This window comes from Stegostoma tigrinum, chromosome 2 (assembly GCF_030684315.1).
Source record: "Stegostoma tigrinum isolate sSteTig4 chromosome 2, sSteTig4.hap1, whole genome shotgun sequence".
Classification (NCBI taxonomy): domain Eukaryota; kingdom Metazoa; phylum Chordata; class Chondrichthyes; order Orectolobiformes; family Stegostomatidae; genus Stegostoma; species Stegostoma tigrinum.
In genome coordinates, this window is record NC_081355.1 from 4,968,506 (window position 1) to 4,980,862 (window position 12,357).

The 12,357-nt window shown below is 43.3% G+C and overlaps 1 protein-coding gene across 3 annotated transcripts in view; it reads right to left on the minus strand.

The window, feature by feature from the left end:
• Positions 1 to 8,588: 8,588 nt before the first annotated feature.
• The window catches only part of drosha (drosha ribonuclease III), a 218,108-nt gene continuing 214,339 nt past the window's right edge, over positions 8,589 to 12,357 (minus strand). For all 3 annotated transcript variants that reach the window (XM_048551227.2, XM_048551209.2, XM_048551219.2), the window contains one exon: positions 8,589 to 9,445. In XM_048551227.2, coding sequence (XP_048407184.1) covers positions 9,315 to 9,445 — 131 coding nt within the window. In that variant the 3' untranslated portion in view covers positions 8,589 to 9,314. The remainder of the gene's footprint in view (positions 9,446 to 12,357) is intronic.

Below are 12,357 nucleotides of genomic sequence, written 5' to 3' on the forward strand. Positions count from 1 at the left end.
CACCTTGTCAAGGGCAACTAGGGACAGGCAACAGTTGCTGGCCCAGCTAGCAAAGACCATGTCCCACATATAAGTAAAAGAAATAAATTAAATGGAATATTTCACAAAATTTTACAGACACACTTGGAACTTTGTTGCTATGACTTCAAAGTTGTACAGTCAAAATTCTGGAAATCCCCCCCCAAGGGCATTGTGGTCAACCTAAAGCACATGGACTGCTGCAGTTCAAGAAAACAGTTCACCGCCACCTTCTCAAGGGCAGCTAGTGATAGCCAACAAATGCTGACCTGCACAGTGACGCCCACATCCTATGAATTGAATAGAAAAAGAACATAAGGGCAAAGGACATTATACCAAATATACTCTTTCACTCGAATTCCCTGTCACAGCTCATAGCTACATGAAATTCAGAGCCATGTTGCAGAAATCATTGAACTGCAGTACTGAACCAAGAAATGCTCTGGAAGCAAGGGAGGCCTCAAAATAAATGTCAAATATTTTGTCACTTCCAACTTTTAACAAGAGATGTTGTTAGTTCATAATAAAACGTCTGACAAGGAAGACATATTTGTACAAATGTGCCATGACAAATCAGGGCCAGCAAAGCTCAGAACTGTACAGAATTTCTTTCACGTTATCTGAGAAGTGGCACTTGACAGATAAAGAAATCAGAAATGACTTTGATAAGGTTTAATTAAGTGCCTGCAGAGCAATGGTGCGGCACTCATTTCAACAAACATTGAAAGAGATCTGCCGCTTACAACAGAGCAATATGGAATCACAGTGAGTTGAGTTTTGGCAGAAGGAATAATCATTACAAAACTATATATACATTTTTATAATTATGAATAACTATGTGTTGTTTAGTGCCTGTTAATAGCAAGTCACAGTAGTGACTATCTTGAAAGGTCATCCAATGTACGCCAAGAACAATAGGATTCTCAGATCACCCACATATGGGGAAAAAATTCAAATGTTTCTGTGAACATTATTACAAATTAGGTCCATAAATCCAAGGAGAATGCAGTAATATTCCAGGAGAGACTCTGCAGAGGTAGATATGGAGGTAAGTCTCTATGATGGAGAATGACAAGGATTTTCAGGAGCCACAGAACATTGTTGAGTCACTTGCTTTTAGCCTAAACCCATTTAATTCACTTCCTGTCAACTTCACTACCGACAAACTGAATTCAGCAATTGATAATAGGGGATGTCAAGTTTGTAACAGTAACAGCTAGACAGCAAACCATTCATACAGAGATAGTAGGAACTGGAGAATCTGAGATAACAAGGTGCAGAGCTGGCCAAACAGCATCAGAGGAGCAGGAAAGCTGACGTTTCGGGCCTAGGTCCTTTCTATTTTACTTCTCTGCACTCAACTTATCCCCCAGAATTTATTAGTCCTGCAGAATTCCCTATTTGTTCCCACCCTTCCCACTTTTAAGACTGCGTCTCACATTAGACATCTGGGCACAAAAGGGAGCTCTCAGCTCCAATGCAGCAGTTTTAGAGATGCCATCTTTTGGAGGAGATATTAAATTGAAGCCACCTCTGCCTCAATTCTCAGGTGGATTGAGAAGATACTGAGCCATCATTTGGAGGCGAGACCTAACCCCATGGTCCTGTCCGTTATTGTATTCCCAAACCAATATCAGTAAAGCAGATGATTACTTCAGTGTTGCTTTGCTGCTTGTGGGAATTTGCTGTGCACAATCTGGCTGCTATCTTTCCTATTCACAGAACTTCAAAATTACTTTATTAGTTGCAATTCAATATTTCCCGAAAAGAGAATTGTTATATAAATGCAAGCACTTCTTTTCTTTCAAGTCCAAGTCTGCCCAGACTGATCGTGTGGCAGGGCTTTGTAAGACCCGCCAAGTGACTCATTTGCTCTTCATCGAAAAGCCTGTGGATTTTCCCTGTTGACTGCTATTTATTGTTGTTCTTAGATAATTTTCTCACGTGTGCAATAAAAGTATCGGCTGAAATGTAACACTGAGGAAGTGAGCCTGCCCTAAACTGACAAGACCACGGTGATCGAATCTTTGTGGCTATCATGTTGTTAGCATGCTCTATCATCCTAATTCAGGAACAGCGCCAATGACTGAGAGTTGCCAAGCAACCCAACGTCCACAGAGCCACTGGGAGCATGTTGGGCTGGGCAGTAGCACGGCAGGGGCAGGGGTGTCTGACTTTAGTGCTTGTTGAATGTTGACTACACAGCGAGGGCACCAGGTGACACTGGCACTTCCAGAATTCGCTAAAATACCAGAAGCAGCAGGAGGAGGGCCCTAGTTGGTCAGTAATTTAGGGGCCTCACGTAAGAAACATGTAAAACAGGTGCAGGAGTCGGCCATTTGGCCCTTCGAGCTTGGTCTACGATTCCATATGATCATCATCAACTCAGTACCTTGTTCCCATTTTCTCTCCTCACCCTTTGATTTCTTGAGCTATATCTAACACCTTCTTGAAAGCATTCAAGGGTGCGCTGATTTACACCAAGGCTTACACTATATCACATGAATTACTGTTCCCATCTTGTTGATGTCTTTTCACAGCCCATAAAACTCTATCCAACATCTGCATTAAGTACTGGTTTAACTAGCAGTGTTCTCAATTGCGAGTCCAAGGAGGAATACAAAATAGTGATGTCACTGGTCAATTAAGTTGCACAGTGTAAAGTATGTTCTTCCCATTGATCTCTCTATGGTTGCCCCATTTCAAAGGCTTTCTGACTGTTGAGCTTCTCTAGCTAGAGGACAACCTGGCCAATTACAAATCAGCCCAACTTGATCTGAAAATGTTACTAGATATTGGTTGCTTTCTATACAAATGGATGTCTTAGGAGCACACCATCATTATGCATAGCACTCCCATCTCCAACAATCACAGTCAGTTCACTGGCTATAATGTATTTTGAAATGCTTGCTACTTCTCTAAACAACCATAATACAACTGGAGTGAATGAGAATGGGGGAAACCTCTCTGCTGGTTAGAATCATGCACGACATACAGGATTGACAAGTGGCAATCGCGTTATCACAGTAACATTCACGCCACATAACAGCCAGGCAATAGTTGTGTCCAACAAGAGAGAATCTAACCACCATCCCTTAGCTTTCAATGGCATTACCATCACTGGATCCCCTACTATCAACATCCTGGGAGCTACCATTGATCAGAAACTGAAATAAACCAACCATACATATACAGCGGCTGCAAGAATAGGCCTAAGACTACAAATTCTGCGGTGAGTAATTCATCTCCTATGCCTTAGAATCTGCCTACCATCTACAAAGGCACAAGTCAGGAGTGTGATGGAATACTCCTTGCTGGCCTGGATGAATGTAGCTTCAACAACACATGAGAAGCTTAACACAATTCAGGACAAAGCAGGCCACTCAATTGGCACCACATGTTCAACATTAACTCCCCTTACCACTGTCAAAAAATTGCAGTTGCTAGCACCATCTACAAGATGCTCTGCAGCAACTTATCACTCAGACAGCTGCTTCGAGACCTGTGATCACTTCCACCTAGAAGGACAAGGGCAGCAGACACACGACCACCTGCAAATTGTATTCCAAGCTATTGAACAGTATTCCATAGGCATTGCTGGGTCAAAATCCTGGAGTGCCCTTCCTCCGAGTGCCGTAGGTGTACCTAAAGGACTGCAGCAGTTCAAGAAGTCAGCTCACTACTAGCTTCTCCAGAGCAATTAGCATTGGGTGGTGAATGCTGGCACTGCCAATGACATTCACATCCCATGAATGGAAAAACATTTACAGTTTTAAGAAATATCTGGCAGAGGCTGAAGTTTGATCACATTCTCTGTTGCAGTCCAGAGTCCATTGAATCCAGTGGCAGACTATGTTGGAGCTAACACATATATAAACAGGCTGAGATTTCACACTGGTAAGGATTGTGCTCATGGCTATATTAAATTTATCCACACAACAATGTGCTTAACTCTTAACTTGGCTCAGTAAATGCTGGCCTAGCCAGAGACATCCCATGAATTAATAAAAAAGATAAAAATAATGCACACACTCAGTTACATGTTTAAATATAAAACTCAGTGAACATTTCTTAGCTCTGCATTACAGAAAGGTACTGTGCAGATGGTACAGTGACAAGTCAGGCAGATTTTCCAGCACCTTGATATTAAGCTGCTGTTAGATTGTGAGTCTCATGTGTATTTTAGATTTATGATCACTCCTCCTTTTAAGAACACTAATCTGCTCCTGCAAGCAGCAAGGAAAGGTTGAGTTGTTCTGAATATAACAGATGGACTGGGTGTACCCTCCAGTCATTAACATTTTAGAAAAAATACACACAGCCTACATTTTAATCTTCCAAGGACTGGGAGGTATGTGGTATGCCAAGTCATTGTACAATTAGGAAGTCAGTTTAGTCATCTGCATGCTGAGGAGGAAGGGTAAGGGGAAGAGAGAGAGCAGACGAGCATGAGAGAAGATATGCACACAGACTGGGGAGCGAGGTGGATGATATGACTTTGTGTGATCGTTTGCAGTGAGTTTCCCCACTCCACATCTCCCCACGCCACCCCCATTTCTATTTGCATTGTTGAATTTAGTAGAAGCAAGAGAGAGGGAGAGTGAGTTCCCATTATCACATACAGGTAAAAATATCCATCCTCCCAGACAGAAATTTCAAATTGTCCGAAGTGGGTGGAAAGGAAGCAAAAAGCTAGCATCAGTGATGGAACTATGAAACTAGCACTGATTGCAGTATAATAAAATGTGAGGCTGGATGAACACAGCAGGCCAAGCAGCATCTCAGGAGCACAAAAGCTGACGTTTCGGGCCTAGACCCTTCATCAGAGAGGGGGATGGGGGGAGGGAACTGGAATAAATAGGGAGAGAGGGGGAGGCGGACCGAAGATGGAGAGTAAAGAAGATAGGTGGAGAGAGTGTAGGTGGGGAGGTAGGGAGGGGATAGGTCAGTCCAGGGAAGACGGACAGGTCAAGGAGGTGGGATGAGGTTAGTAGGTAGCTGGGGGTGCGGCTTGGGGTGGGAGGAAGGGATGGGTGAGAGGAAGAACCGGTTAGGGAGGCAGAGACAGGTTGGACTGGTTTTGGGATGCAGTGGGTGGGGGGGAAGAGCTGGGCTGGTTGTGTGGTGCAGTGGGGGGAGGGGATGAACTGGGCTGGTTTAGGGATGCAGTGGGGGAAGGGAAGATTTTGAAACTGGTGAAGTCCACATTGATACCATATGGCTGCAGGGTTCCCAGGCGGAATATGAGTTGCTGTTCCTGCAACCTTCGGGTGGCATCATTGTGGCAGTGCAGGAGGCCCATGATGGACATGTCATCAAGAGAATGGGAGGGGGAGTGGAAATGGTTTGTGACTGGGAGGTGCAGTTGTTTGTTGCGAACTGAGCGGAGGTGTTCTGCAAAGCGGTCCCCAAGCCTCCGCTTGGTTTCCCCAATGTTCGCTCCACACTGCCCTCCAACCCCACCACACCCGGCACCTTCCCCTGCAACTGCAGGAAATGCTACACTTGTCCCCACACCTCCTCCCTCACCCCCATCCCAGGCCACAAGATGACATTCCACATTAAGCAGAGGTTCACCTGCACATCTGCCAATGTGGTATACTGCATCCACTGTACCCGGTGCGGCTTCCTCTACATTGGGGAAACCAAGCGGAGGCTTGGGGACCGCTTTGCAGAACACCTCCGCTCAGTTCGCAACAAACAACTGCACCTCCCAGTCGCAAACCATTTCCACTCCCCCTCCCATTCTCTTGATGACATGTCCATCATGGGCCTCCTGCACTGCCACAATGATGCCACCCGAAGGTTGCAGGAACAGCAACTCATATTCCGCCTGGGAACCCTGCAGCCATATGGTATCAATGTGGACTTCACCAGTTTCAAAATCTCCCCTTCCCCTACTGCATCCCTAAACCAGCCCAGTTCATCCCCTCCCCCCACTGCACCACACAACCAGCCCAGCTCTTCCCCCCCACCCACTGCATCCCAAAACCAGTCCAACCTGTCTCTGCCTCCCTAACCGGTTCTTCCTCTCACCCATCCCTTCCTCCCACCCCAAGCCGCACCCCCAGCTACCTACTAACCTCATCCCACCTCCTTGACCTGTCCATCTTCCCTGGACTGACCTATCCCCTCCCTACCTCCCCACCTACACTCTCTCCACCTATCTTCTTTACTCTCCATCTTCGGTCCGCCTCCCCCTCTCTCCCTATTTATTCCAGTTCCCTCCCCCCATCCCCCTCTCTGATGAAGGGTCTAGGCCCAAAATGTCAGCTTTTGTGCTCCTGAGATGCTGCTTGGCCTGCTGTGTCCATCCAGCCTCACATTTTATTATCTTGGAATCTCCAGCATCTGCAGTTCCCATTATCACTGATTGCAGTAAGCAACTTTCCGATTCACCATTTGTCCTTTAGGGAAGGAAATCTGCCATCCTTATTTGGTCTGGCCTATGTGTGACTCTAGACCCACAGCAATGTGGTAGACTAATAAATGTCCTCCGAGGTGGTTGAAACGCCACTCACATATGTTAATCAGGGATGGGTGACAAATGCTGGCCTTGGGAACAGCACCCACATCCCATAACATAAAAGAAAAATACAAATAGAAGGAACAACTTCTGCAGAGGAATACCTTCTCTGAGCGGGGCAAAGTCCCTGATATTAATACTATACTGAACTAAAGGTTATATGCTGTATCCCCAGTTCGTAATTACTTCAGTACTTTTCCAGCCCCCGTCCCCCAAAATAGTCCAAGTGCCCCGTGTAGACTCCAAAAGTAAGCTGCCAATAGTATTCAAGGTCAGGCAGTTTGCTGCGGATGTCAAAATAGTCTGTTTTTATATCAGAACTATTTATCATGCAGTCTTCCACTTTACTTCAACGGCACATTGTCATGTTCAATTAGCCCTTAGCAGTCTGGTTTGAAGATATCATTTCTAAGCCCATTACAAGCAAGTGCCTTATGACCAAAGGCTAAATAAGTTGGGGCTCGATTCACTGAGGTTTAGAAGAATGAGAGGTGATCTCATTGAAACGTATAGCATTCTTAAGGGGCTTGACAGGGTGAATGCTGAGAGGATGTTTCCCCTCATGAGAGAGTCTAGGGCCAGAGGGTATAAGCTCATAATAAAGGGATACCAATTTAAGTCTGAGATGAGAAGGAACTGCTTCTCACAGAGTTGAGAGCCTTTAGAATTCTTCGACAGAGAGCTGTGGGGACCGAGCCCTTGTGTCTATTTAAGGCTGAGATATATAGTCTTTTGATCAACAGGGGAACCAAAAGTTACAGGGAAAGGACAGGAAAGTGGACATGAGGAATGTTAGATCAGCCATGGCCCTGTTGAATGGTGAAGCAGGCTCCAGGGCTTGAACAGCCTACTCCTGTTCCTACTTCTTATGGTCTTGAAAAGTAACAGTTTAAACAAACTAGTTGCTTCAAAAATCAAAGCTACAGACAGACACGTGAGAAACCATAAGGCTGCCACTTATCCTTCAGCTACTATCGCAGGCAATGCAATTTCAAGTTCAGGCTTGGTTTCCATTTCATATCATCATCCCTTTTCGAACCAGTCATTGCTTAAGTGTGGTGGCACAGCACGCGTCGATCTGGGAGTATTGCACACGGAGGAATGTACTGAATATCATGCAACAACGTTTTTGTGAAAACAATGGAGGAAACAGTGACTATCAAAGAAAACAGGCTTCATCTGGATTGGGCTGGTAAATAGGCCAATTCAGTTTGTTCGAAAATGCCACATGTGTCAAAATATTTAAAAGATGTCCTGAAATGAGGTTAGCAGTTTTATGCAGAAGTAAGAATCACAGCAGATGTCTGTTAGCATGCACCACTAATTGCGAGATTACCATACCAGAGAGTCAGGAGGTCTGGGAGGCTCACAGAGATCACCAATCACTATTCTGATTTGAAATTTCTCCTCTTTCTCCTCTACTGAATTCAACAACCTCAAAACCATTCTACAGCAAAACGAAATCATTAAAATATTCTCCTAATCATAAGACTGCAAATATGCTTATTTTTCCAAATGCGAAATTCCACTTTCTTTGTGGTTCATTCCTTTCTTAAAGCAAATTACCTCCCTCTCCAAAAGACTTTTGACAAGCATTCAGGCAACTCGACAAACGCTGCAAATGTATTAACACTCTGAGAAGTTATTTTGTAAAAATACATAATCCAACTGCGTGAGGAGAAAAGTTCTCACAGGAAACCTTATTTAAGAACATCTTGCAGGCAAGTATTGTACATTTGGAAGCAGAATCAATCTTTGTGTCCAATCCTTTGAGAACAAAATGAGCGTAAAGTCCTAAAGAATCTTGCAGTTTTATATACAGACCATTACCATGGAACTGGGTCTAAATAAAAGAAATAAGGAAACATCTATCTGAAACAAAGTCCAAATTTACAAAGCACAGAATAAGTAGGTGTTCTGGTCGATCTTAAAATCTTTAATTTAATCATATTAAAAAGTACATTAGGGTAACAAACCGCTTTTGAGGTTAGGATATATTTAATGCAAGGATAAGTGTGTAGTATGCAAAAACACTAAATCTTGATTCAGTTGTAAAATCAGTGCATTTAATGAGCTCTGTTTGACAGTCAAGTTTCAATTACAGGTAGCAGCACATCTTAAGATTATTACTAAAGCTGAACATGCCAAGTGTTCTTTGTTGAACGTATTTATACTGAGTGATGGAATTGAATGATTTAATAAGTCATGGTACAAAGATTTACACTCAATGTACAGTTTTAATCAGAGCAAAATCTGACAAAAAGCACAATATTTCTTCTTGAACCATTTTGCATTCCATTCTGGGCAAAATGCTGGTCCCATAAAGTGGAGATTTTTTTGCTGAGTAAAAAGGAGGTATTTTATTGACCTGTTATTAATGTGTTACAGATATCAAGTTGCACACACACACACAATGCCCCAAAAGAAAAGCAACAGGTTAAAGTAAAAATAAAACAGCTCTTTTCAAAATCAAAACTACAAACATACATGTGGGAAACCAAATAATTAAAGCTAAATTAAGAAACATTCAAATGCATGTATAAATAACAAGAGATAAATCACCTGGACTAGATAATGCTTCCTGGTCAGGACTACGAACTTCATACCTCATTGATAAAAGAATGGAAAATCATCTCTCAGGCTTGTTGCACACATTTCACGACTCCTCATTCACTTTCACATTAAAAATAGGTTATGTCCCCAAAGGCAAACGTGGCTGGAATTGCAGTTGTTTAAGGAGGTAAATATGCCACAGTTTTCATGTACTCGTTTATTTTCTGCTCTCCTCAGTCTCACTGGGATCCTTCTCCTGTTGCTCTCTTTCCCGCCTCATTTCTCTCAACTCCTGTCTGTATTTCCGCTCAATGAAGCGCTTCTGATGAGCCATCTGGGGAAAGTTATCTGGTGCGAAAGAGGAAATATTTTATTAATGAACTATACCCTGCAGTGCTTCAGGAATGTTACAGTGAAAGTGCAACAACAAAAAGAATTCACTCAGAAATATACCATATAAAAACACAACGACACTGAAAATAAATCTGGGGCAATTTGCTTGGAGGCGAAGACATCCTTCTGTAAGTGGTGAACCAGGTCAAAAGATGATTGAATGACCTGGTGACACCAGCAAAACCTGGTGGGTACAAAGCTGAAGGCATGCAAAGAAGAGTAGGAACCAGTTCTGTTATAAAGGTCCTTCAACCCGCTTACTAATTTTTCTTTGCAACACGTGCAGAGATTTATTTAAGTGTGCAGCAATGCAACTGAATGGAAGCACTGTCTTTAAGCGAACTACGCCGCAGCATAAAAAATACAAGCGCTTCAATGAGTTAGGGATAATTGTGAAGAAAGGCTGAGCATGCATCCATCCGAGTTTGGAAAATGAGAGCTCGTCTTACTGCAACATATTACCAGATTGAAAGAGAGCTTGGCAGGATGGATGGTGATTTCCCCTAGTTTGGGAGCTGTGTGTGTGGGGGGGAGGGGGGGGGCAGAGTTTCTGGATGAGAGATCTCCCATTTAAAATGGAGAGGAGGAAGAATTTCTTCTCTCAGAGGGCTGTTAGTCTGTGGGCTATAAGACATTGGAGCAGAAGTACGTCATTCAGCCCATCGAGTCTGCTCCACCACCCAGTGAGATCATGGCTATTCTGATAATCCTCAACTCCACTTCTCTGCCTTTCCCCCTTTTCACCAACTTGTGGGAAGAAACTCCTCCTCATCACTGTCTTAACTGTGCAACCCTTTGTCTGGAGATTATACCCTCTGGATCTAGACTCACCCAAAAGGGGAAGCAAGCTCTCCTCATCTACCCTGTCAAGCCCCAGCAGAATCCTACATGTTTGAATGAAGTCACCCGTCATTCTTTGAACTTCTAATGAAGCCCAAACGCAACCTCTTCTCATAAGGAAATTACTCCATATAGGATCAATCTCGTGAATCTTCTTTGGGCTTCCTCTGAGGCTGGTTTAATTTTCCTTAGATAAGGAGACCAAGACAATTACAGTACTCCAGCGGTAGTCTGACTAGTGTGCCTTTTATGGTTCTTACAAAGACATCCCTATATTCATACCCCATTCCTTTTGAAATAAAGCCTAACATTCCATTGGTCTTGCTGCACTTGGATGCTAGCATTTTGTGATTCACACATAATGATCCCCAAAACCCTGTGTGCTTCCTGCAGTCTCTCTCCTTTCATATATTCAAGACCAAGTTAGCAGGATTTTTTTTAGAAAGAAAGGGAGTCAAGGGTGAGGCAAACAGTAAAGTGGATTGAGGCCACAATCTGATCAGCTATGAAAATATCGAGAGGCTGAGCAGGATCGAGGGGCTGAGTGATTTCCTCCTGCTCCTAAATCTTATAGGACTGATGGACTTGTCATAAGGACATTTCTAAAAAGCTTACTGGGCAAGTTATGAACAGATGGAAAGGACTGTTTCATCGCTGAACTCACTACTTGGTATTTCATATCCTCTGTCAGTTGTGACAAACCAGTGACCGATATCAAACAAAATCGGGAGACAGTTTTAAACAACGCAGGTGCAAATAAACTGAAAATAGCCTAGAAGAGACTAAAAACAGACAACTTTAAGGCTATCTACTTTTCTGGCCATTTCTGGATGGTTTCAGGGCTGCACCGATAGATGCAATGCATTGAAGTCATGCAGTTCACTAAGAACAGATCACATTCTATAATCCAATTACTGCTCTCTCTAAACATAAGTAAGTTTATGTACCTGACATTGTACTTGCAATTCCAAAACAACACTCCTATTTTCTGTTATCAAGCACTGATGTCATCATGATTTGCTCCAGAAACATTATCTTTTAAATTTTTCTTTGTCAACAGTCACAGTTTAAAGGCAGCATCTGGCAGTTACATGGTGCTATTTGGTGCCTCTCTTAAAAAGCGTTCACTACCTGTACTTTTGATGAGGAGAATTTTCCTTTATCTTTAATAACAACTCCCCTCCAACTCCTCACTGTGTGCAGAGCCCAACCCACAAACTAACTGCTCAACATGATATCTGGTCTCTGGCTGTTTCAAATCCCACAGCTGAAGCCTGAGCCCAAAACCCTTGGCTTACATGCAAATACAGTACTGAAAGAGTGCTCCACAGTCAGAGATGCTGTCCTTCAGATGAGGCATTAAACCAAGGTCCTACATCCTCTCCAGTGGAATAAAGAGGCTCATGGCACTATTAAGAGAAGATGAGTTATCCCTTATGATTTGATTTTGAACTGTAACCTTTGACATGATCAACAGCTTAACTTTCCTCTACTGTGTAATGCTGATTGTCTGTCATCCAGTTCAATGTCATTTGGATCCTTTTTGTATAACCCATTGAAGCCAAAATACTTCCAGTAAATGGCTCCACGTTTGGACTCTACAGCTTAACGTATTGATGACTTAGCAACCAGGTAGGGACTGGATATTTTCTAACTAACCTGCTCAGAGTAGCGACTATAGTCTTCTCGAGCAGGGGGGACTTAAACCCAAACCTCTTGGCTCACTACCACTGCACAATAGCACTTCTTCCTTCTCACCACATCCAACACATGCTTTACCTTTAGGTATGTTCTAACCAACCTGTTTAGAGATGCTGTTACAAATCTCTGGAAGGGGTGAGACTTGAACCTGGGCCTCCTGGCTCAAAGGTATGGACAATACCACTGCACCATAACATCCCTTTTGGGATGTGATTGTGTACTCGAGCTCTGGGAATTTGAACCCAGGTTTCTCAGTCCACGAGTATGGACACTACTGCTGAACCACAAGTGCCCTTACAACTGAGCGATTCAATTTGCTTGCACCA